General features: G+C 33.9%; 1 protein-coding gene across 2 annotated transcripts in view; it reads right to left on the reverse strand.

Annotated features, from left to right (window-relative positions):
* Positions 1 to 482: 482 nt before the first annotated feature.
* Positions 483 to 27,801, reverse strand: part of MYBL1 (MYB proto-oncogene like 1) — a 43,811-nt gene continuing 16,492 nt past the window's right edge. The window contains exons 6-16 of one of the 2 annotated variants that reach the window (XM_019453194.2): positions 21,586 to 21,760; positions 19,323 to 19,397; positions 16,710 to 16,814; positions 12,913 to 13,146; positions 11,506 to 11,874; positions 9,463 to 9,605; positions 8,785 to 8,899; positions 5,440 to 5,556; positions 5,242 to 5,346; positions 4,649 to 4,828; positions 483 to 3,118 (exon numbers count right to left, since the gene is read on the reverse strand). In XM_019453194.2, the coding sequence (XP_019308739.1) occupies positions 2,990 to 3,118; positions 4,649 to 4,828; positions 5,242 to 5,346; positions 5,440 to 5,556; positions 8,785 to 8,899; positions 9,463 to 9,605; positions 11,506 to 11,874; positions 12,913 to 13,146; positions 16,710 to 16,814; positions 19,323 to 19,397; positions 21,586 to 21,760 (1,747 nt within the window). In that variant the 3' untranslated portion in view covers positions 483 to 2,989. The remainder of the gene's footprint in view (positions 3,119 to 4,648; positions 4,829 to 5,241; positions 5,347 to 5,439; positions 5,557 to 8,784; positions 8,900 to 9,462; positions 9,606 to 11,505; positions 11,875 to 12,912; positions 13,147 to 16,709; positions 16,815 to 19,322; positions 19,398 to 21,585; positions 21,761 to 27,801) is intronic. The other variant, XM_019453195.2, reaches the window with a different exon arrangement.

Raw genomic sequence — 27,801 nt, forward strand, 5'->3', positions numbered from 1 at the left:
GTCACTAGCACAATTTCTTGATATTTCTATAGAATGGAAATAATCCAAGTAAGAGATGAAGGAATGGAATTAGAGCAACAGCCTTATGCAGGCTGAGAAATTTACTGCAGATTTCAATGCGGGGAGTGAGGGAGGCAGGAGATTTTTCACTGGGTGATGGAAGAAAAGGCAACACCACTAAGGGGAAAAAAAAAAATTGAAAGGTAGGTCCAAGTTCGGAAAACGAGAAGATGCATTTAAGGTACTGACAGAAGAGTCCTATGGAAATACCTAAAAGCAGATGAAAATATGGCTCTGCAAGAGACTGTGTAAGTATTTCCACTTCCTGAGTAAAGAGGTCAAGTTGTGTTAACAGATAAAATCACCTGTATAGGTAGTTCTAAAGGAGGGGGAAAAAGTCTAAGAACAGAATGTTGGGTCAACTCCTTAAGGATGCAATGAACATCATAAAACAAAACCAAAGTGAAATGAGGAATGCCAAGTCAGCTTGTACACAGATGCTTTATTATGGATGTTAATAGTCAATATTGTATGCAAGATTCTCTTACAATGGAAAGTTTTCCCATACATCAAAAAACTCAATTTAGTCAGGGTAATTGCTGTATTAATGTGAAAACCTTACAACAAAATGCAATATTATATATGTGTAGTCAGTTCCCATGCAAGTATGGCTGCTACATGTATGTCTGGCATTTTTATAAATACTGAAAGAAATTCAAATGAACACAACAGTATAAGGTGATGTAAGATGCCTGACACGTTTAAGATTAAAAATCTTCTTGCAAAAAGCAACAAAGCAGTTAACTAAAGGATTCAACCAATACCAACCCAAATACGTTCTATGTCCGTCCAATAAGCCCAGGCTTATCTGCAATATATTACACTTGGGATACTTTAATGCTCAAGAAAAATTATGCTTTAAAAAAATATAGCTCTTCCAAGATATTATACTTTGGTGATTGGAGACTATGTACATCCAAACCAACTAAGGGCTATGGGCTACATTAAAACAAACAAACAAACAAAAACCATTATGTGCTATTAGTTCAAAGTAACTGAAATAGAAATGATCCAGTATGATTTTGCTACAATCATTGGTTTTTATAAAGTGATATTTCTGTGAGAAGTTCACTAATTAGGAAGCAATCAACATACTTAACAAACACACTAAGAAGATTCAAATTGGTTCATCTATTTGTTATCAACAAGGCATAATCTTAGTACCATACATTTTCTTCACTTCTCACTACATATAATATGCAAAAATGAGCAAGTGGATTTAAATAGCTTAAAACCCTTTTAGGTCTACTGTTCAAGAGCTAGGAATTCAAATACTTAGTATTACCATTTCTATTAACATAAAAACATCAGAAAATCTTAAGCTGTCTTTGTTTTAAGGCATAGTATTTTGGCATTTGCAAGAATTTGCCTGGTAATGGTTGATTCCACTAAGTTAACTTGAGAACTTGCCATCATTTGCTTTTTACCTTTTCACACAGTGCAAGTGGTGGTGGCTCTTTCCTTCTCTCATAGCAGCAAGCCGATTCTGCTATTTTCTATAGCAGCATACTTCAGGAGTGGAGAGGGAGAGAGTGTGTCAATTATAAATAATTACAACTACAGTGTACAATTCTATTTGCCTGTCAGTGTTTAAGTTGACAGCACACCATTATATGTCTCAAAAAAAGTACATAAAATCTCTACACAAAAGCAAATAAAGACATTCTTTCAAAAAAGAAATAAGTGCAAACACCTAAAACAGGCAACTGAAGCAACTGTTGTAACCTGTAGAGAAACACAAAACATTTATAAAAGGACAAAATATTTTTATAAATAAAAGGTAATGTTCTCTACTTCTGAAACACTGAGTAAATATAATAAACTTCTAAGTGCAGACTGTTTTTAGGGACCAAAGTACCATATTATTTGTTTAAACAAAATGCAAAATTTTCAAACACATATACAAATCACCAGATTAATTTATATGACCCCCCCATATAATTTAAAAAGAAAATATTAAATTATTATTTAGTAAATTTTTAGAACTATTTTATAACCAACATGATTTAAAGGGCATAGTGCAATATTTAGGTAGATGTGACATACAGTAAAGATACTGTATTCTTTGCAGCTATAACTTACTACTATTTCATACTTAAAAGTCAAAATTGTTTTTTACTATGTTAGCTGTAAATAACAGGAAACAACATTGGCTTCTAGACACCCTGTATAGGTATAAATATCTACATTTAAGCTTTAAAAATGAAAATAAATTATAAAAAGACTTCTTTCCAATTTACAAAGTCTTCTTGCGCCTACATACTGTACAATACATTCAACAAAACTCTTCTGAGATTTATGAAGAAAATACTGACTCTTTACTAATAAGGAAAAAAACCCTTTTCAATGCTTTTTGTTTTTAGTACTATGCTCAAATAAATACATTTAACACTGTAGTTAATTTTATTGTTTTTGAAAAATACCAAAAATTAGTAGTGCAACTTTCTCTCCTTTTCAATTTTTTTTTCCATTGTATTTCTTTGTAAATGATAGCCTAAGGAAATTGGCACATAGGCAAAAGTACTTCATAAAACCATGTGTGCTTCTCATACACAGACTAATGCAGAAGTCATACATACTCATAAACCTATCTGTAAAAAACTGCAGCATCAAGAGAGTAACAACATGTATCTTGTGAAGAAAATATGTGAGAATTTTAGGATATCTGTAACATTCTAATATGGTTTACCCATCTCGTTCTTTAAAAACAATTTTAAAAAATCTCATCTCTTAAAAAATAAACTATGAAATTACCTACCCCTTACTTAAGTGGCTGGGCTTTCTGCCTGCCCAATATGAAAAATTATGTAAACCGTTTTAGTGCTGTATTAAAACTTTAAAAACAATTACTTGACAAAAATTTCATTGCAACCTAATTTAGTAAAGAATATAGTAAGAGAGTGGGGCATTTCATCAATTTTAATAACAATTACAGTATGAGAGCTCTTGAAGTGCTGCTGGCAGCTGTATAAGTACTCAAATATCTTCTTGCTTGTTCAGTCATGATAAGTTGGTCTTCTGTCTTCCCATAAACCACTGTTTCCCATTCACAATTTGACTGTGAAGGAAATATTAATAGCGATGTGAAAATTACTAAAATAACTATTCCACTTCACAATTACACTTTTAAAAGTCAATTATTTCAACTGACTGGATTTAATGATAAGTAATCACTGTAAACATGTTTTGACAATGGCATTGTGATTCTTTTCATTAAACAATGTTTTAAAAATACATACCGAAATATTTATGGCCAATTTTTTTAAGTCCATATTTTTATTTTTTTAAGTCCATGTTTTTTAGCTATCTATATTGTTTATAGACCTGTGGAGGCAGTTTGAAAGGTTTCTACCCATGACTCCCCCCAAATCAAATCAGTCTTAACATGGAAAGAAATGTCAGTCTTTATTGCTTCAAAATTTTGCAAAAGATTCAAAGAGAGGATGCAATGTCAAAAAATGAGCTGAGAACGCTTTGTTTTGCAAATTAGGAAATATATTCATAACAGAAGATCAAGTTTGTGTTTGTTTCATTGGTTTTCTTCTATTATAAAGATTACTACGTTATAGGTATGGCCTGCTATATATATTTTTTCCTGAAAAGTTCTACGTTACACACTGGGAAATCAAATCATTTTAAATGGATTGAGAGAATGTGCTTCATGGCTCTTTGAAGAGTGGCAGCTAAGGACTGAGACGAGGTGGCCACATTTGATTGCCAAATATGTTTTCAAGGACTGCTTAAATGTCAGAATGCTAGGGCTGCAGTCACTGTGGTATAAAGAAGAGAACTTCCTCCTCAACGAACTCTCAAATTATCTGGGTTGAATTCTTACAATAACGTAGTAAAAAAACTTTCCAGGCTTCATTTACAGCAACATAATGGCTGCACAGCAATAGAAAAAAGAATTTTGTTTTACAACTTCTGAGCCAAAAAGTTGACTGGAAACAATTATACCAACAAAATCAAGCTGAAACTGCTTCCAACCACTTACCCTTTCAAGATAACAATTAGGGATATACATATTTGTTACAGAAGAAGAAATGCCAGAAGGAAACTTAGATATCTTTATTTTAAAAATTAAATAGTGCTGGGGTGCATGGGTGGCTCAGTTGGTTAAGCGTCCAGTTTCGGCCAGGTCATGATCTCATGGTTCGTGAGTTCAAGCCCTGCGTCGGGCTCTGTGCTGACAGCTCAGAGCCTGGAGCCTACTTCAGATTCTGTGTCTCCCTCTCTCTCTGCTCCTCCCCCACTCACGCTCTGTCTCTCCTTCTCAAAAAATGAATAAACATTAAAAACAATTTTTTTAATAAAAAAAATTAAAATTAAAATTAAAATTAAATAGTACTTAAGAAATCAACAGAAGAGACTCTGGCTACAACTCCAATTGTTTAGTTTATATGTGTCCTGATGAAGGAGTCTCTCAAAAACGCAAATCTAGTTTGAGTGACAAAATAATGGTGAATGTTTAGTTACTACTATAGTAAATTTTGAATTTAAAAAGAAAAAGTATAATTTGTGATAAGTCCAAAGTGATAATTGAATAAACAACAACAAAAATCACTAAGAGAAACTTATAAATTCATACCTGAAGATTCTTTTCCAATGTGACAACTTTAGAAGTGTTAGGGTTTGGTTTCTTTTTATTAAGTGTATATGTTTTGTTGGTTGAATTTAGATCTTGTTTTTCAGGAGTCAAGTTGCACCTATTGTCATGTATTTCCAATAATGGTATCATTAATAAAGATGTTGTAAATATATTTTCTGACTAAGAGAGAAAAAAGAAAAAGGAAAATAATTCAAAAATGGAGACAAATAGAGGGACTACTGAGTAAGTGGTAGTGGAAGCCCTGCTCATTTCCCTCCAAGAAAGCTTTTGGCTCCAATAAAATTTCTAGTAATGTAGTAAAATTAAATATTTCAGAAATTAGCCCAAGAAAAATACTGAAATTTAAAGTTTTCAGAACTACCATTTTTTGACATTATACATAATTGAGTGAACTCTTCTCAAAACAAATATAAAAGACAAGGAAGTAAATAAAATATTCTCTATAGTTAATAGTTTCTCTCTGAATTAAGCAAAATAATAAATACTAAAAGAAACTCTCTATGAATCTCTAAGAAACAAGAACCACTAGGACTTCAAGCCACCATCTTAACAAAAAAAAATTCTTTACAAACCTGCATGTCTGAAATGTCTTCAGTCAATAGTTGAGTCCCTGGTTCTTCTTTTTCCCAATTATCTAAGACCAGTGATTTTCTGACTTTCTTTACAGAAGCTGTATGCTAGAATGAATAATTTACAATAGAAACATTATGGTAAAGTCACTTTTGTTTTTAAAATCAAGACTTTTATTAACAATAATACTAAAAGATTACCTCCTGTTTGCAGCTTTTGTAAGCAGGTTCATCTTCCTCTTTGAGGAATATGTCTGTTCCAGTTTCTTCTTTTAAAACTTCCCGAATATCTTCTTCCAAGAAGGCAAGTGGCTGTGACTAAATTGTTTTTAAAAGGGTTAAAAAGTCTTTTATAGCAATTCCCTTTTTTCCCCATATATAGAAACCAATCTTTTATACTTTTTAATTATTGGCATTATTTTCACCCAGTCCCTATAGATACATAAGCTGAATGAATTTAACTAATCAGTTTTATGGCAAAACTAATACTGCACATTGCAAGCACTGAATGAAGTGTGGCACTTTCTTTATTCCAGGCTACTAAACAAAAATCTTCTTGGGGAATCTACTGTAGCTCCTGCTTCAGTCAGGATCCTCAGAATTAAACCGATGAGAGATAATTTCCCAAATATTTTTATATAAAAATAAGAAATACAGAACAAATTGGGAGGGACCACACTAGCTCTTACTCTACGTTCGTTGTAATTATTATATAGCATGTAATTACTAGTTAACACATTTTTCTTACCACTAAATGTGTAAGCTACTTAAGAGCAGTGAGCACATCTTTTTCATCTTTGTATATACTTTTGTACCCCTAGCCTTAGGCTTAGAGCTGAGACAGTGTTCAAGAAGCAGTGTGGATATGTATGTCTATGCGTATTTTGGAAAGAAACCTGAGTGTGGGCTGAATAGTGAAATAGTCTCAAAATATTATTTATCTAGCTTTCTATCAAATAGCTAAGCAAAAATTTGTTTAATTATATCAAACACCTTCCATAACCAAGATCTGCTTTAAAAAAAATAAGTAATCAAAGTGCCACCAAATAAAGAACAAACTGACAGCACAGAATGACCAGCAGTCAACAAAGCTAGGGAGAATAACATTCATATATAAATGATATTTCAAAGCACTTACAAAAACTTTAAAAATGGAAATAGAATTTTTTTTAATGTTTATTTTATTTTTGAGAGAGAGACACACACACAGCGAGAGCAGAGGAGGGGCAGAGAGAGAGGGAGACACAGGATCCGAAGCACGCTCCAGATTTTGAGCTGTCAGCACAGAGCCTGAGGTGGGGCTTAAACTCAAACCAAGAGATCATGACCTGAGCCAAAGTCAGATGCTTAACCGCTTAACCAGCTGAGCCACCCAGGCGCCCCCAGAAATAGAATTTTTAAAGTGCTCTCACCTACACCCTGAGATATGAAAGAATTATGTCAGTGTTCCTATGCATTGCTCTACGAGTTTTTGTTTTAAGGATTACATTTCACAAATAATATAGATTAGGTGCTCTTAAAAAAAATCTATAATTTCTTTTTCCCTCATAAGAATACAAATGTCCTAGAGAAGTGACTAAGACACAGGTGAATTCATTCGCTACCATGAATTATTCTCTTAATTGTCCTAATGTGACAAAGAAAAGAATTACTGTATTTAATATTTCCTAGGTTTGATACTACCAAAATTTAGATTTATATTTAAAGGACTTCCAGAGTTTTTAGTCTTTTGAGTGATTTTCAATGAACACTAGAAGAATCAATGTTTATTAAGAAAGCAACAGATACTTAAGGTGTACCTGATTAAAATTCCAGAGCCATCTCGAAGAAGTGCATATGACTCATAAGATACATTAGAAAAATAAATGGTTAGCATATAGTACGTACTCAGTAAATAACAACTGGAGAAGGAGGAGGAAGAATGAAAAGTCAACTTGCTGTAAACAAATGTATGAGCATATGGATATTTTAGAAATTGTAATTACTAAATCATTACTTTCTTTTCATCTTAAATTGTTGACAAAAATCATCTGTTTTGCCAATGGATAAATTCTTCCCAAACGAGAACAAACTGACAGGGACTTTAGGTCACTTAAAACCTAATTACTCATGCACTATTACTTTTTTTAATGTTTATTTATTTATTTTGAGAAAGAGAGAGAGACAGACAGCACACACGCAAGTGGGAGAGGGGCAGAGAGAGAGGAGAGAGAAAGAAATCCAAGCAGGTCCATACTGTCAGCGCAGAGCCCAATGCGGGGCTCAAACCCGGGAAACTAAGATCATGATCTGAGCTGAAATCAAGAGCCTGACATTTAACCAACTGGGCCATCCAGGCGCTCTCTCATGTACTATTACTAAAATAACAATTTTATTCAATTTATATGTTGACCAAATGGCCCTGAAGCACTGTAGAATTCTTATGCCTTCAGATCATTATTTATTTGTCTAACTTCCAATTAGGCTACACACTCCTATGAAGGCAGACACCATACCTGACAGGTTCAACATTACATCCCCAGAGCCTAGTCCAGTGCCTGGCACCTATTTATTAGGGACTCAATTATTTGTTGAATTAATGATGAATTTTAAAATGAATAGGGGCGCCTGGGTGGCTCAGTCAGTTAAGCGGCCAACTTCGGCTCAGGTCATGATCTCGCGGTTCGTGAGTTCAAGCCCCACGTCAGGCTCTGTGCTGACAGCTCAGAGGCTGGAGCCTGTCTCAGATTCTGTGTCTCCCTCTCTCTCTGACCCTCCCCCGTTCATGCTCTCTCTCTCTGTCTCAAAAATAAATAAACGTTAAAAAAAAAAATTAAAAAAAATAAATAGAAAAACATAACTAAAGTTTCCTAGAAGTGACCAATATTTTAAAAATAGTTTATTTCTAATGAACCTAATTTGTCAGAAATCTGTTATCTGTCTGGAATTAAAATGCCCATAACTCATCTAACATACTTTCCAGTTGATAATATATATGCAAAAGCACAGATTATACTTCCCACCTCCATTTATGAACTACTATTGTTACCACTATTATTAAAATAATAATAGCAACTAAGTAAATACTACTTGAAACTTAGCACCAACCTCTTTATTTCTACTATCTTTTTTATCTTCAGAAATAACCTCTGAGATGTGGGTTGAATAGAAAACTGAGCCTTATCAGAGTCATAAGTATTATCAGCAAAGTGCTTATGTATATCAAAATATTAAAATTATTTTATTCTACTGCAGGTAACCACCACAGAAACTACTAAAATGTGGGTTTTAATATTAAGGGTTCAACTGACACTTGATTTGCTTTCTCTAGATGATATAATAGTAAAAAAAAAAAAAAGTATAAATTCAAAACAAGCCAAGCAAAGGTTTAGTTACAAGTTAAGGAAAAAGATTAACGTAACAAATTCTAACTTATAAATCAAGAAATCACATTTTATCAATTTCTGTGCACATCTTTTTTAAAATGTAAAGATTCAAAGATAAATACCAAAATTTGTGTTTTATTAAAATTAGGAAAATTCTTAAGATTAAAAAGAGTATACATACCACAATTTTAAGAGGTCCATATTTTTTCTCTTGAGCAGCAAGTGCATTCTTAAAAGGAGTAGGAGTTCTTGGTGTGGTACCCAATATAGATCTTCTAATAGTAGGTGTTCTAAACCTAGCCAATCATTTAGATATTTGTATTATAGTCAAAATTTGATTTTAGAAGAGTTAAGGAAAGCAAAGCCATGATAAAAGCATTACACTAAATTTTTCTTGCATATACACATGCTTTATTTAAACATTCCAGGAGTATTCTAAAGTATGCTTGCCTAAACTAATTCTTACTGCAATCAATCATCTTAAAATAGAAAAAGAACAAATGTAAAAAAAGTACTAAAAATGTTGTTTGCTTCATATCAAAGTTTTCCACTATGTTTACCTTGTTTCACGAGGGATAAAATATGAGGTTATGATCTTTTTTTTCAATTCTAAGTCCTATATGAATAGGGATTAGGATATTTGTATAAGTGGACAAAAAGTTAACCTATTTTTTTAAAAACAGGATCATTTTTATTACACATTTTTAAGTAAGCTCTGTGCCCAACATAGGGTTTGAACTGATGACTCCAAGATCAAGAGTCACATGCTTCACCAATTGATCCAGCCCGAAACCCCACTAATCTACTCTTAAAATTGTGCTTCCCATTTTCTTTAACACAATTATTTAATACTACTTACCCTACATTTTCCTTTTGATCTTTGGGGGTTGTTTCTTTATGAAGAGGAGTAGTAATGAGAACTTTCTGCCCACAAATAGGGGTTGATGTAAATGAAGGATTTTCTATATTAATTTGTTCATTTCCAGGGCATGTGTTGAAAAACTAAAAAAGGAAGAGAGTTTAAAGACAATTTCTAGAACATTAATTTCCCTACACAAATATTACACTGATAGGATTTTCAAAGATATTTTCAAATGTAAGATATTTCTCCATTCCTTTTAGAATAGAATTATCAATAATATTTCATCTACATTCCACTCCATGAAAATTAAGCTCCATGAGGGCAGGAATTTTTATTTTGTTCATCACTGCCTCCTCAGCTCTTTTAAGTGTTTAGCACATAATAGGCATTCAAAATAGTTGTTTAAAAAATATTCAAAAGTTACAAAACACCATACAACAATTTAAAAACAGTGTATTATTAAATAGGAATCTACAGAAACTGTTAAGTAAAACAGATTCATACAACAGTGTAACTGGAAAAATTTTATTATTTTATTAATAAGTGTCTTTATTAATCTTAAGTGTCCTTTTCCATGAGAATACTTTGAATTCAGAAAATAATAATCATGCTCTGCTGATAATACAGCTGTCTAAAAAATTTTCTTACCTAAAATACAGCTCTCAGAACTTTGGAGTAGCCAGAATTGGTATCAAGAATTCATTTTCCAAATGACACAATTTACTCACTGAATCTTAACTTACATACAACCATGAAATACTATTTTTGTAGCCAACAGAATAGAAGCAGTGGTAGGAAGAAGTGGAAATTAAGGCTACTTATAACTGAAATGAATTCTAGCTCTATCACTTCTGGCTCCTAATATTTATAATACTTAACCCTGAGATTAGCAGTCAAACCCTCTCAAAACCCTGCAATGATGCCCATGAGTTATGGGATAAAATTCAAGCTCTTTCGTATGGGATACTAGGTCTTTCTTATCATTACTCAACCTTCTCAGCTACTTTCCACCTTAGAATTTATACTTCAACAAAAATTGCTAGTGTTCAAAACTCCAAAAATAGAAAATTGCTGGTGTGCCCAACCCCATTTCACCTTCCTCAGGATGCTTTGTGACTCTAAGAGCTGGGGTGATGTTGGGAAATGCAACTCTTCAAACTGTAGTCCATGTCAATTGCATCCCCTGAAGCACAGGGGGTTTAATTTTCAGAGAACACAGTGCTTGTATACAGCCAGATCCTCCTAATCTTCCCAGCATCAAAATACACTTTCAATAATATCTCAGCATCCTCCAAGTTTATTTGACCATTAAACTTACTTCTTTTCCTGTAAAACTTTTTAACCTCTATCAAGACACTTTCAGCAAACATCAGCTCCATCCTCTTACTAACTGACTGTGGACAAACTGCTTAACTTCTGAATTTCATTCCACCTCCCTTCTAAGGTTTTTTGCAAGAGGATTAACTGAGATGCTGTAAGAAAAGTGTTTAGCACGCAGCCTCGAACACAGTATTCATTAAGAAAGATAGTATTATAAAATAAGAGATACAGTTTGCCCTGTATCTCTTATAAATAGCTGCTGCCCAGGGACATAACTACAGGAGAAAGCAGATAGTTCCTGACATGCCTAGAAAACCTTCAGACACATGAAATTCTTCCAGGCAGCAGTCATCTATGAATATACACTTGATACCTGTTGAACAGTTAATCAGGAAACAATCTCAGTCTCAGCTCTGCCATCAGATAACTTTGGGCAAACCATTTTACCTTTCTGGGCCTATTTCCTGATGAATCCTATAAAGATGTGCAACTACTTACCTAAAACATCCCTTTTAGCTCTAAAAATTTTAAGATACTGTAATGTAACTACTATACTTTATGAGATACATTCTGATGTACCAGAGCTCAGCGCTCTCATGTATACATTTAAATACCTTATCCATTTTTATCAAAGCAACAAACTGCTAGTAAGAATATTAAACATTTAACGTAATCGAGCTCATCAACATTTGGAAACATAAACAAACACAACACTACTACCTGTGAAGGAGAAAATGGTAGTGTTTTCACCGGTGTGTGTTTTAGTGCTGTATTACCACCATCATTGAAGGAGCCATCGCTATGTTCGCTGCCTGGGGACTGACCCACTCGCATTCTTCTCTTCTTTCTGAGGATGGTTGGTGGAGTGCTAAACTTGGCCACATTTGGGGATGTTACAGGAACAGCCTCACTGTCTGTACTGTTACAACTGTTTTTTTTCCCTTCAAGTACAAGACTGACATTAAACTGACATCCCATGGCTCCTTCATTGTGTTGAATTCGCATTAGTTTGACGGGGGTAGACTTGACAGGAGAAGCAGCAGCATCAGAAAGATCAAAACTGGTAACATCACTCCATGCTACAGGATCCTGCAATAAAATAAATCCTTAAGTTAATGTTATAAACTAGCTAAATCTGACATTGAACACAGAAAGATGACTTTCACAAAGTTATTCATTTGTATTAGGAGAAACAGGCTTTCCTTGTTCTTTTTTTTTTTTTTTTTTTTTTAAGACCATTTGAAAGGAACAGATTATGGTTTCACTACACTCCAGTTTGGAACATCCTAAAATAATATTTCATCCAATTCAGTAGCTGAGGAATACTGCCAAAGTATTTTAAATAAAAAGAATAAATTATTTTAAGTTACTATCAAAGAGTACAATTCTTCATAAAACTGTGCACTCTACTCTGTATCAGAAAAATACTATCAAATTCTATAAAGTCATTTGGAAATGTGTATAGAACATCTTCAAAATGGCCATACACTTTGATCCAGAAATTCAATCTAACCTAAGGAAATAATCATGATTTTATACAAAAATTTACGTAAGATGCTCTGCAATTTTCAATACTAAAAAATTGGATACCACCTAAATGTTCAATAACAGTACACTGAGTAAATAAATTTTGTTACATTCAATTGAAAGGATAAAATTGAAGTTTAGAAAACAGTTAAGAAAACAAAGACATGCTCATGATATAATGTCAAAAAAATCCACAAACATAATACATAAGAGTACATTTCAGTTTAAAAATATATGCATATATGTATGTTTTATATGTATAGAACACAGCCTGAAAGAAAATACTTGAAATTATTAACTCTGGGCTTATGAGGATTTTTCTTCTTTACAGTTTCCTCTAGTTTCCAACTCTAATATACTTGTACAACTTGTACAATAAAAAACAAAAAACTTCTAAAAATTTTAGACAAACTACATACTTGAGATATAGATACAATTTTTTATGCCAAAAGCCACTGCAAAAAATCAAAACAAAATTAAGCATGACATATAAAGGAATGCTTAAAATGAAACTGGTCAGTGTCCCTTAAACTAAGTTTCTGAACATGAAACCATGTAGCTAAAATTGAGCTTTTTATAATCTCACAATTTCAAACTTACAGATTCAATAAGTTCTAGAGTCTCTGCAAATTCTGGGATGGTCTGTAGAGAGGACAGCACAGCATTTGCCTCTACGGCCAGGAACTTTGTGGGTGAATTCTGCTGAGCAGACAGAGTTTGATTTTCATCCATACTGTAAAACTCACTAGTGTGCTCCTCGAGGCTATTTAGAGTATTAGACATGCTATCATCCATGAGGAAACTACCAGACCAGCTAGAAAAGCTTCCAGGTTGCTAAAAGTACAAAAGAAATGTGAATATTATTTGTCATTCTCAACCTAAGCATAAATTTGGATTTTAAGTATGAGTTTTTTCTAGAATAACACACTTCACAACATTTCAGCTAAAAATATAGCAGCAAATATACTGTCTTTCCTCAAAATGGATGTAAACATTTTTTTCATTAAACCTCTTGACTCTATTTCTTTTCTCTATTTTTTTTAAATATATAATGTCATGGTAAGATAAAATTAGCATGTGTATACAACATAAAGTTCAAACTCCCAGAATCTGTCCTCTCTCTACCTTTCACACTTCATCTCCCAACATTTCCACTCACAAGCCCTCCTTTTATGAAATATCAAATACCCAACTACAGTTGTTGCAATTCCCTCATGAGTTAGTCTTTTACCCTAGAGTGCCTTTGCACATACTGCTGCTCCCTTTATCTAGAATGCTCTCCAACACAGACCAAGGAAAACTTGTATTCTTCATTTAAGATACACCTCAAATACTGGAAAGCACTCCATCTGATCATCCACTTTTACCTGTTCCACTTATAATAATGTTCCAGTTCACCTACTTTGCTAGAATATAATCATTGTCTTTCAACACTGCACTCAAATAGAATTTCTTCTAGGAACCCTTCTCTGACTACCCAATCCTTAGATACCTCTCTTATGTGTTCCCATAAAACTTTGTGACTTATCACACTATATCCTATTTCTTGTCTGTGTCCTCATTGCGGAGTAAATCTTTTGAAGTCAGAGACTGTGTCCTATTTATCTCTCTAAAGAGGTACACTGGGCAATCTTTTGAGCTTAGTTTCCTAGTATCTCATAATAAAAAATGAAAAGAGACCTTGAAGAGTCATGGTTAAGAAACAATATGTAATTTGAAAGTTGTTAAGAGTGGATCCTAAGGGGCACCTGGTGGCTCAGTTGGTTAAGTGTCTGACTCTTGATTTTGGCTCAGGTCATGATCCCATGGTTCATGGGATCGAGGCCCGCATTGGGATTCTCTATCTCCCCCTCTCTCTGCCTCTCCCCTATGCATGCTGTCTTTCTCTCTCAAAATACATAAACAAACAAACAAACAAACAAAAAGAGTGGATCCTAAGAGTTCTCATTACAAGAAAAAAATATTTTTCCCTTTTTCTTTTTCAATATAGTTTTGTACCTGTATCGGATAACAGATGTTAACTACACTTATTGTGGTAATCCTTTCACAATATACATCAAATCATTATGCTGCACATCTTAGACATACAGTGTTGTATGTCAATTATATCTTAACAAAACTAGGGAAAAAATATGTAAAATAATAGCTCTGTCCAACAGAACTCTCAGAGGTGATGACAATGTTTTTGCATCTGAAACTGCTCAATATGAGAGCCACTAGCCATATGAGGAATCAAATGTGACTACTGCAACTGAGGAACTCAATTATTAAATTTTATTTAAAATTAAATGGGGCTAGTAGCTACCATATTTTAGAGAGTACATTGCCCTGTCCATAGGAAGTACTAAAAAAATGGTACCTATTACTTTAAAAAAAAAATTACTAGACTGTGCTAGATATTCATAATAACAAAATGTTAAGTTTCAAGTTAAGTAAGGTGAAAAAAGTTTTCAACATTGTTACAAAGTAAGTTCCACCTGTTTTAAAGTTTCTCCAAAATAAAAGAAATTAAAGCAATCTTATTTTATTAGCACAGCCAACTTCTGAGTTTATGGTCACTTTCTGGAGATAGCTTCCAAACCATAAGCATTTCAATTAAGTTTGGAGGTGGGAAAAAGATTCCAAAGGTGACTAGGCCCAGTGGAAAAACCACAGGGCTACCTTCAGACACACCTGAACAATGAATTTCTAACAACAAACCACAAACTTCAGAGTTAATAATAAGGATTACCAAGAATACATAAAACATATTTAACATTGCTCCAACATAATGGATACCCAGTAAATGACAATAATTACTATCACATAATTTTTAATAATAAATACTTTTACACACATACTTTATGTGTATAGACTAATTCACTGGGTGTAACAACTTCCCTCTAGAATCTAGAATCTCCAACCAGATCTTTATAAGAGTGATATTTAAATAAACAAGTTCTAAAAAATTAATATCTTTCTTCATTTTAAATGCCATTTCTTTTAGCTAGTTATATCTTCCTGTTAAATTAAAAATGGGCGTGCCTGGGTGGCTTAGTTGGTTGAACATCCGACTTTTGATTTCAGCTCAGGTTAATGATCTCACAGTCGTGGGATCAAGCCTGTGTCCAGCTCCACGCTGAGAGTGGAACTTGTTTGAGATTCTCTCTCTCCTCTCCCTTTGCCCCTTTCCCACCCACATGCTTTCTTTCTCTCTCTCTCAAAAAAATAAAATAAAATAAAAAAATAATAATAATAGTAATAATGGTAGACTCAAAAAAAATCAAAAATGGTTTAAACTTGATACAATTATCTAGAAACGTGGACTCTCTTAAAAAAAAAAACAAAATTAACTTTAAAATAAGTGCACTTTAGGTCTTCCTATTTGCCCATGGTTTTTGCAGTTTCAAAACAAAAACTATGCTTCCTATGGCATATATCTTGTCCATTAGTTAACAAGTGTCATTTTTATTAATACTGTTTTAAATGGTATAAAGACATCACCAGGTGCCTCCTAACACTATTTCAAGATCTCAGGTAATTCTATTTAGCAATTTTGTATTAGTTCCTAGTCACCTTAAACGGATAGTCCCCTCATTAAGCCCCAAACCAAGAATAACCTTTTCCTAAATGTAAAAAGTCTCAGGATATTAAACTTTTAAAACTGTCATTTAAGTATAAACTTTTTTTTTCTTTTAGTCCATCAAGCATAGCCCCTAGTTTAGCTAGGATGATTACCATTTATCCTAATTTAATACTCCTAATTGTTCTCACCAACCAAATCCCAGACAAGAGTTTGCACATGTAGTAACCAAAACCCAACAGCCATATAAAAATTTCTTTAAAGAACATAAAATTTAAATATTCCCTTTCCCTATATTTTTTAAGTTATTATTTTTTTTCCAAATTACCGAATTTGTATTCTTAATATAGTAAATAGGAAAAAATGTTCAAGGACAGAATAAAAGTAATTTTGAGCACATAAATCTCTACATGTCTATTAAGTTCTTTATTTTTTAAACTTTTTTCTATTAAAGCCATCATTACAAGGAATGTCTAAAATAAAAGCAAAGACTAATCTAAACCACACATTTTACAAATATATAGAGACATATATTTTTATATATATACATATACACATATGTGTAGATATATAATCATACCTTAAGTCTGCTTGACATTTATGACTCAAAAAGCATCTTAGTACAGAACACTGTAAAATACGTTCAAAGAGCTGTATATCAAAATCAGGCAACCTCAAAGTTGCAAATTAGAAAAACTACTTTTAGTCTGTATTAAAATCTGAAGTCATACTGAATAGGCTTTCTGTGTTAGTATATGAAAGTCAATGCTGATGAAAACTACAAGAGCACAAAAAGACTTCTAACAAGGTCTAAACACTTAAGCTTATTTCTTACCGATGAAACTCGCTTTCTTCTAACTTCATTCTCAGCTGACATAAGAAGCAACTCAAGTTCCTTTATTTTTTTTTCCTTATCTGGATCTTCATCAATGAAGGGTGGCTAAAATAAGTAAAATAGAAAGACTATTTAAATAATGCCTTTATTATTATTGTTGTTGTTCTAATTTTTATTTTCTTTTATGCAACATAAAATCTATTTTCTCTAATAAAGCTTAATTCAAGTAAATCCCAAATGCTCAATATCACAATCCTTCTGGTATCTAAAGAGATGCTTTTTTTTTCCTTCCCCTCCCCCATGGTCTTCTGTTAAGTTTCGCAAGATCCACACATGAGTGAAAACATATGGTATCTTTCTCTGTATGACTCATTTCACTTAGCATAACACTCTCCAGTTTCACCCACGTTGCTACAAAAGGCCATATTTCATTCTTTCTCATTGCCACGTATTATTCCATTGTGTATATAAACCACAATTTCTTTATCCATTCATCAGTTGATGGACACTGAGGCTCTTTCCATAATTTGGCTATTGTTGAGAGTGCTGCTATAAACATTGGGGTACAAGTGCCCCTATGCATCAGCACTCCTGTATCCCTTGGGTAAATTCCTAGCAGTGCTATTGCTGGGTTATAGGGTAGGTCTATTTTTAATTTTTTGAGGAACCTCCACACTGTTTTCCAGAGTGGCTGCACCAGTTTGCCTTCCCACCAACAGTGCAAGAGGGTTCCCGTTTCTCCACATCCTTGCCAGCATCTATAGTCTCCTGATTTGTTCATTTTGGCCACTCTGACTGGCGTGAGGTATATCTGAGTGTGGTTTTGATTTGTATTTCCCTGATGAGGAGTGACATTGAACATCTTTTCATGTGCCTATTGGCCATCAGATGTCTTCTTTAGAGCAGTGTCTATTCATGTTTTCTGCCCATTTCTTCACTGGATTATTTGTTTTTCGGGTGTGGAGTTTGGTGAGTTCTTTACAGATTTTGGATACTGGCCCTTTGTCCGATAGGGAGGGAGCCAAAACATAAGAGACTCTTAAAAACTGAGAACAAACTGAGGGTTGATAGGGGTGGGAGGGAAGGGAGGGTGGGTGAGGGGTATTGAGGAGGGAATCTGTTGGGATAGGCACTGGATGTTGCATGGAAACCAATTTGACAATAAATTTAATATTAAAAAATAATACAATAAGAAATAAAAAATCAGAAATGCTAGCAAATATTTTCAATTTAACAGAAATGATTTGGGAAATTTATTATTTTATTTTAAGTAATCTCTACCCTGGGATCATGAGTCACATGCTTTACTGACTGAGCCAGCCAGGTGCCCCCAGAATTGGGAAATTAAAAAAAAAAAGGTCATTAAAAAACTTATATTATATCATCTATATTCTACCCAGTTTATCAAAACATATATCCATGGGAATGTAAGCTGGTGCAGCCACTCTGGAAAACAGTATGGAGGTTCCTCAAAAAACTAAAAATAGAACTACCCTATGACCCAGCAATTGCACTACTAGGCATTTATCCAAAGGATACAGGTGTGCTGTTTCGAAGGGACACATGCACCCCCAAATTTATAGCAGCACTATCAACAATGGCCAAAGTATGGAAGAATGGATAAAGAAGATATGGTGTGTGTGTGTGTGTGTGTGTGTGTGTGTGTGTGTGTACACACACACCATGGAGTATATGGAGTATTACTCGGCAATCAAAAAGAATGAAATCTTGCCATTTGCCACTACATGGATGGAACTGGAGGGTATTATGCTAAGTGAAATTAGTCAGTTGGAGAAAGACAAAAATCATATGACTTCACTCATATGAGGACTTTAAGAGACAAAACAGATGAACATAAGGGAAGGGAAACAAAAATAATATAAAAACAGGGAGGGGGACAAAACAGAAGAGACTCATAAATATGGAGAACAAACAGGGTTGCTGGAGGGGTTGTGGGAAGGGGAATTGGCTAAATGGGTAAGGGGCATTAAGGAATCTACTCCTGAAATCATTGTTGCACTATATGTTAACTAATTTGGATGTAAATTAAAAAAAAAAAAAAAAATTTTGAAAAACAAAAGAAACAAACAAAAAATATGTCCATTCACAACCTAATGCTTTACGTTGGAAGAATGAAAGGAATACCTTACTGGTGCTGTCAACCACCTTACATTTGTACAGCTTATATTTTTCAAACTCACAAAAGTTTCTCCTCTAGTGTAATAATACTCAAAGTAAATAGAACAGATAGTATTGTTTTCATCCTAATTTTATGGATGAGGAAATAGGCACTATTAGAACTTTAAAAACAAAATTTTTTTTTTTTACATTTATTTATTTTTGAGAGACAGAGAGAGACAGAGCCCAAGTGGGGGAGGGTCAGAGAGAGGATGAGACACAGAATCCAAAGCAGCCTCCAGGCTCTGAGCTGTCAGCACAGAACCCAACACGGGGCTCGAACCCACAAACCATGAGATCATGACCTGAGCCAGAGTTGGAAACTTAACCAACTGAGCCACCCAGGCGCCCCAGAACTTTCAAATATATGTTTGAAAGTGTGGGGTTTTTTTTCCCTTTCTCTTTTTTTTTTTTTTGTTACAAATAAAAAATTACCTGAATAAAGGCAGAAGAAGTCTGAACATGTTCTACGCAATTGCCTTCAGGTGACACATACTGATAGCCTGGGATCTAAAATGGAATTAAAACATTAGTATCATACATAGAATACCATATAAATTTTTTAAATCTGAGGCAGAGCATAAAAACTCTTGACAAATATCGACAATAGAAACTCATGAAGTATCTCTGTTAACTTTGAATATTCATTCATATAATAGTTTCTAACAGCTACATTTTTGTTCTTAGAATCTACTAACGAAAAGTCGTAACTCTTAGGAAAGCTGTATCTTCTCCTGGATGAAATATGAGAATTACTTGGCCTGTATTTATCAGCCAATCAGTCCATCTATTATCTACACTATCCTCCAAATTATTATTTTTTTTAATCTCCTCTTAGAAGGATTGCTCTATCTCCTGGAGAAAACAAAGTAATTGCGTTCTTTCTTATCTTTCAGAAGAAAGGGTTAGTCCATACAAAGCACTCACAAGAACAGACATTAAAGCAGGTTTTTCAATATTCTTATCTCCTACTCCTACTCCCCATGCCAATCTCTGTGTGAAAGATATGAAGCTGCTTCTACTACTTGTCTCAGAGAACGTCATAATCACTCCTGTGCTTTTTAATACTCTGACAACAGACTAAGAATTATTTTTTCTTTTCTAAAGCATCTGTAATAAGAATTTCGAAGTTTCATGCAAATTTAGTGTGCAATGGTGGAATGAAACATAAGAGAAGGTATTTTTAAAAACCTAAATATGTAATGAATATAAACATAAAATTGTTCATCTTCTATAATGGCCTACCTAAATCACTATCTGCTGCAAAATCACAAAAATAACTTCTAACAAAGAATTTAATTTTCACAATACCTGGTTTGTATCAGTTATCACTAAACTTCCAATGAATTAGAAACTTATCTTTCTCAAACTTTTCATTTAAATCTGTAACAGCATTTCAAACCAATCCATTTTTTTCTTTCAAATCCAAATTAGAATCATCTTTTTAGTAGTTTGAGTTGAATTATGAATACATAAATCTTCCAAGAATTATTAAAAGTACAATAAGCCATTCTTAAAGCACAAGAAATGCTCTTATTTTCCAATATATTTTGATGGAGACTGTTAAATACTCTCCTGGCCCCAGATAATTTTTAAAACTGTTTCTATGAGTTAAAGCAATAAATGTAAATGATAACCTTTCTAAGACAGAGCAGAATGTTTCAGTTTATGCTGCTGAAATCTAGGACTCTAAAGAAAAATGTAAAGAAACAAACAATAAAAACCTTAAGGTACTGTGAATATCAGCAGATAACTGTACTGTCTTCATATGTTTTCCTATTTGTAAATTAAGATGTGATACTTTTTTCAATTAATTCTTTTAAAATTATGTCCAAAAGCATGCACATTTAATGAAGTACATTCAAATGAAATCTGTGCATACTAAGCAGACTTTTAACACCAAAATTTTATCTTTTGGTAGACACTATTAAGTCCTGATTTAATCTTTACCTTTTATGTGACGAAAACCAAGAATTGTTCAACATAAAAAATTGTATGACAGACAGGCAGAGAAATGTAAAACAAACCTTATGAAAACTTCTAAACTAATGTCTTGCAGATAAGAAAATGCACTGTAAAGAAAATAGAGCTTGCCCTATTATGAACTTGGGCAATCTCTACTCTAATAAACCTGTCTAAACAAAGAATGACATCACTTAGTTGACTGGTTACTAGGGAGAAAGGCAAAGTTGAGTGTCATCAAAGAACCAATTAATTATTTACCACACCTCCCAAAATGATGAATGAATTTTGACTATTTTCTTCTTAAGATCATTTTATACACACTTATCTCTTAGAGATAAGTAATACTACAATTACATAAAATATTTTTAAAAAGGAAACTGCAATGGATGTTAAAGCACAGATGACTATAAGCACTGAATCATAAATGAAGATTCAAAGAATGATAGCATTAGTAAGTGTACATACTAAGGTTCTTAATTAGATAATATAAAAATTACATATAAAAGGAAACATTTTAATGAGTTTGTTTCCAAAATATTTATCAATCAAACAAGTAGGATAAACCACCACTAATGGTTTAACAACTAGATAAGGCAATTTTTTTTCAGTCTGGAAATTTAAATATCTATTCCCCTTAATATATGTTGTATTTGTTTTATTAAGAAACCAAATATCCTCCCATATAGCAACTAAAGAAATTTTTTTAAATAATAAAGGTATTAAAAATATGTGCCTGAACAGGTATGTAAAACTGATTCTGGGTTTGCAAATGGTCCATAGTCGCACAAGGTTTGTGTTGAAGTTTGGATGAAGATCGTTCTGATTTTATTCCATCTTGTAAGTAGCCCTCCTGTTCCACTTTTCTTCGCATGGTAGAATTCCAATGATTTTTGATAGAATTATCAGTCCTAAGAAATGAAAGTGTATAATTTAAAAAGAAAAAAGGGATTCCACAAATTTTAACACTGTATAAAATGTAAGTGCTTAAAAAAATTTTTTACAAACAATGAAACTAGATACATTTTTTCATGTTTACTTATTTATTTTGAGAGAGAGAGAGAGAGAGAGGGAGGGAGGGAGGGAGGGAGAGGGGCAGCTGGAGAGGGAGAAAGAGAATCCCAAGACTCTCCACAGGGCTCGATCCCATAAACCATGACCTGAGCTGAAATCAAGAGTCGGATGCTCAACTGGCTGAGCCACCCAGGAGCCCCAATACTTTTTTAATTCAAAAGATAAACTGTCCATCTATAGATCAGGCACAGTTCTAAATAGTGGAGATATAGCAGTGAATAAGAAAGCCCCTGCTTTTGGGAATGCAAGCTGGTGCAGCCACTCTGGAAAACAGTATGGAGTTTCCTCAAAAAACTAAAAATAGAACTACCATACGACCCAGCAATTGCACTACTAGGTATTTATCCAAGGGATACAGGTGTGCTGTTTTGAAGGGACACATGCACCCCCATGTTTATAGCAGCACTAGCAACAATAGCCGAAGTATGGAAAGAGCCCAAAGGTCCATCAGTGGATGAATGGATAAAGAAGATGTGGTATATATATACAATGGAGTATTGCTTGGCAGTCAAAAAACAATGAAATCTTGCCATTTGCAACTACATGGATGGAACTGGAGGGTATTATGCTAAGTGAAATTAGTTAAAGACAAATATCATATGACTTCACTCATATGAGGACTTTAAGAGACGAAACAGATGAACGTAAAGGGAAGGGAAACAAAAATAATACAAAAACAGGGAGGGGGACAAAACGTAAGAGACTTTTAAATATGGAGAACAAACAGAGGGTTACTGGAGGGGTTGTGGGAGGGGGGATGAGCTAAATGGGGAAGGGGCATTAAGGAATCTACTCCTGAAATCATTGTTGCCCTATATGCTAACTAATTTGGATGTAAATTTAAAAAAATAAAACTAAAAAAAAAAAAAAAAGTGGCTAAGCAAACAATGGACATGCATGCAAAACTAGGAAATAACACACTGGAATCATTTCAAAAAGTTAGAAATGAGAACAAAATGAATGAAGAAAATATTCACTCTGCCCATGCATCTGCCCAGGTCAGAAATTTTTCTTATCCTGTCAAACTTCTTTGTTTCCAACGGTACAGTTGTAATCTAAGTTGATGAGCTAAAACACAGTTTAGTGATTTGATCTTCCCCTTGATCCAAAAGAGGTATCCTGCAAGTGGGAATCTGCCATCAGCTATCTTTCTAGACTGCTCCTTTGTATTGCTGACAACCTCATCCCAACTTGTTATTGTTGTTCCTATTGAAGCAACAAAATTTTTCTTTTCTAATACTCCTGATAAGAACTCAGGAAATTGTTTTGAGCTCTTTCCTATTTTGGCAGTTCTGACATTTTATGACATTTTTCTCCACCCCTATTCCCTAAACCTTTGACCACTCCTCCCTCTTGCTTTTTTTTTTTTTTTTTTTTTTTTTTTTAATAATCCTTTTCTGATTTCTTTTCTGTTTTTCTCCTCCAGTGATCATCTCCACACTGTTTTTCTCTCTGTATTCTGTCTCGGGCACTTCATCCAATTTTTACATTTTCTAATCATCCCTATGTGGAAAATGGACAATAATATCTATTTATTCCTATATTCCTGACCCTTCCTCAAGCTTTGCACTCATATTTCCAACACCCCACTGAACATGATCAGTGGGAGATGCTACCCTATACTAACATATAATGTATCTGAACAAAAATTTACTCCAGTGAGTTCTCCTTTCCTTCCCTGTACCTGTTAATATATAATCAATCTTTCTCTCATCAAGGATTGAAGCTTTGAAGCTATCTTTTTCTTTTTAATTTCCTTCTACTTCTCTCCCCTAACCTCCAAATCCACTAGTAATCAAGGCATGCTAAGAATTCATTCAAAATTTCTTCTCACATCTGGCACTTTCATTACATTCATACCATTACCAGAGTCCATGTCCTTATTACTTCACATCTGGATTCAAATTAAGATGTAGGGATCATGTAGTAAGCAACTGATAGGTGCCAGATACTGCTAGCTGCTTTCATAAACATTGAATCCTTCCTTAAATTCTCTCTCTTCCAGACTATCCTCTACCCAACTTTCAGATTAATATTCATAAAATGTTAACTTAGTCATCTTTTCTTTCTCCTGGCAATAGCCCTGCAGTGGCTCATTCAAGGGCAAACAACTATGTTTCTTCACTTCTTTTTAACATTAACTCTACTCCACTGAAGTTACATCTTTGTTAAATGCTATATATACTGTGGTATATTGAAAAAGAGGCCATAGACTTTCCCCATCCTAACATGAATACTGCTTTGCAAAGTGAATTTGTAATTCCTTCAGTCAAAATGTGTCATCTATTTCTCCAGTTTGTCTTGTGACTAGACTTGACCAATGGGACAACGGCAAACATGACTCAAGCAGAGACTTGAAAAGTGGTTTTGCATTAGGGCTTGTCCACTCTTGTTGCAGTGGGAACCTTGAGCTCACCATGTTAAATGAGACTGAGCTAGCATGATGGAGGAAAACTTTGGCTGACAGTGTAAAATCAATGGACATGGGAATGAGGCCATCCTGAATTACAGCCATCAGACAACTCACTAGCTGCCCATGTATGCACAAAAAACTCTGTGGAAATCAGCAGTCAGCCCAGACTAGAACAATCACCTGCCATCCAAAGAATCATGAACTAAATAAATTAGTTGTTTTAAACCACTTAAAAAAAAAAAAAAAGAAAGAAAGTCCCTGCTTTCATGGGGCTTATATTCTCATTGAAAGTGTGGCAGCATGGAAGGAGGGAAGATAGAAAAACAAAAAAAATAAGAAGGAAACCATCAATGCAAACTATATTCAGCTATATATAAAAAGATCAGGGGTGCCTGGGTGGCTCAGCTAGTTAAGTGTCAAACTTCAGCTCAGATCATGATCTCACAGTTTGTGAATTCAAGTACCACATCAGGCTCACGGCAGTCAGCACAAAGCCTGCTTTGGATCCTCTGTCCCAGCCCTACCCACCCCTGCTCACGCACTCTCTCAAAAATGAATAAACATTTAACAAAAAAAAGATCATATACCATGATCAGGTGGGATTTATTCTAAAGATGCAAAGATGATTCAATATCTGCAAAACCAATCAACACCACAGTAACAAAATAAAGGATAAAAACCATGTGATTATCTTAATGCATGCAGAAAAAGTATTTGATAAAATTCAACATCCATTTATGATAAAAACTCTCAACAAAGTAGGTACAGAGGAAACATACCTCACCATAATAAAGGCCCTATATGACAAATCCACAACTAACATCATAGTCAATAGTAAAAAAAGGAACGCTCTTCCTCTAAGACAAGAATGCTCGCTCTTGTCACTTTTATTCAACGTAGTTTTGGAAGCCCTAGCCATAGCAAGAAAAAGAAATAAAAGGCATCCAAATTTGAAAAAAACTAAAACTGTCACCATTTCAGATGGATGACTGTATACAGAAAACCCTAAAGAGTCAACCAAAAAAAAAAAAAAACATTAGTACTAATAAGTGAATTCAGTAGAATTGCAATATACTAAATTAGTATATAGAAATCTGTTGTTTCTAGCGCAGTAATAACAAACTATCAAAAAGAAATTAAGAAAATAATACCATTCACAACTACATCAAACAGAATACTTAGGAATAAATTTTACCAAGTAGGTGAAAGACCTGTACTCTGAAAACTGTTAAGACGCTGATAAAAGAAACCAAAAATGGCACAGATAAATGGAAAGATATACTATGCTCATGGACTGGAAGGATCATTAAAATGCACATACTACAAAAAGCAATCCACAGATTCAATGCAATCCCTACCAAAATACCAATGGCATTTTTCATAGAGCTGGAACAAATAATCCTAAAACATGTATAGAGCCACAAAACACCCCCAATAGCCAAAGCAATCTTGAGAGAGAACAAAGCTAGAAGTATCATTCTCCCTGGTTTCAAACTATACTACAAAGTGACAGTAATCAAAACAGTATGGTAATGACAAAAAACAGAAACACAGATCAAAGGAACCAAATAGTCCAGAAATAAACCCACAGTCAATTAATTTTCAACAAATGAGGCAAGAACATCCAAATGGGAAAAAGACAGTCTTATCAATAAATTGTGCTGGGAAAACTGGACAAGTACATGCAAAAGAATGAAAATGGACCACTTTCTTATACCATATACAAAAATAAACTCAAAATAGATCAAAGACCTAAATGTAAGATCAGAAACCATAAAACTACTCGAAGGAAACAGGCTGTTAGCCCTTGGACATTGGCCTAAGCAGTATTTTTTTCATTTGTCTCCTCAGGCAAGGACAACAAAAACAAACAAATGGGACTACATGAAACTAAAAAGCTTTTGCACAGTGAAGGAGACCATCAACAAAACAAAAAGCCTACTGAATGGGAGGAGATATTTACAAATGATATAATCAGTAAGGATTAATATCCAAAATATATAAAGAACTCACACAACTCAGTATCAAAAAACAACCCAATTAAAAAATGAGGAGAGAATATGAACATTTCTCCAAAGAAGATATGCAGATGGGGGCACCTGGCTGGCTCAGTGGATGATGCGACTCTTGATCTCAGTCAGGGTCCTAAGTTCGAGCCCCACGCTGGATGTGGAGCCTACTTAAAAGAAAAAAAAATTTTTTTTAATTGAAAAAAAAAAAAGAAGATATGCAGATGGCTAATAGACACATGAAAAGATGCTCAACATCACTAATCATCAGGGAAATGCAAGTCAAAACCACAATGAGATATCACTTCACACAGATCAGAATGGCTACTATCAAAAAGACAACAGGGCACCTGGGTAGCTCAGTTGGCTGAGCATCTGACTGTTGCTCAGGTCATGATCCCAGGGTCATATGATCGAGCTCCCATATCAGGCTCTGTGCTAAGCATGGAGCCTGCTTAAGACATTCTTTCTTTCTCTCTCTCTCTAACTAAAAAAAAAAAAAAAGACAAGAAATAACAAGTGTTGGCAGGGATGTGGAGAAAAAAGAATCCTCCTGCACTGTTGGGAATGCAAAAAGGTGCAGCCACTATGGAAAATAGTATGAAGTTTCCTCAAAAAAATTAAAAGCAAAACTACCATAAGATCCAGTAGTTCCACTTCTGGAAATCTATCTGAAAAAAGCAAAAACACTAATTCAAAAAGATATACACACCCCATGATCATTGCAGCATTATATACAGCCAAGATATGGAATTAACCCAAGTGGCCACTGACAGATGAATGGAAAAAGATATGGCATATACATACAATGGAATATCACTCAGTCATAAAAAAGAACGAAATCTTGTCATTTGCTACAACATAGATGGAGCAAGAGGGTATTATGCTAAGTGAAAACAGTCAGGTAAAGATAAATACCATACAATTTCACTTATCTATGGAATCTAAAAAACAAAGCAAACAGACAAAACAGAACAGAAACAGACTCATTGAAACAAAGAACTATGTGATGGTTGCCAGAGGGGGTGGGCAAAATAGGGGAAGGAGATTAAAAGTACAAACTTCCACTTATAAAATAAGCAAGACATGGGGATACAATGTATAGCATAGGGAATACAGTTAATAATAGGTAACAATTTTGTGATGGTGGCAGATAGTAGCTAGATTTAGATGGTGATCACTTAATAATTCTATCCTTCATAAAATATACATTTACTGAGAACCTACTTTATGTTAAAGCACTAAGCTAGCTGAGTAAAAATATATGTAAGACTGAAAACATCAGAATTTTCTAAACCAAGTTGAGTAACCTGAATAAAACACTTAACACTATGCTTTAATTTCCTTATCTATTAAAAAAAAAAAAGGACAGCATTGTTTGCTCTGCATATTTCACTTACATATAAAGATTAATTAAAAATATAGGTAAAAGCATTTTATAAACTATGAAGTATAA

The sequence above is a fragment of the Panthera pardus genome, unplaced genomic scaffold (assembly GCF_024362965.1).
Source record: "Panthera pardus isolate Hobbes unplaced genomic scaffold, ASM2436296v1 HiC_scaffold_7, whole genome shotgun sequence".
NCBI classification, from domain to species: Eukaryota; Metazoa; Chordata; class Mammalia; order Carnivora; family Felidae; genus Panthera; species Panthera pardus.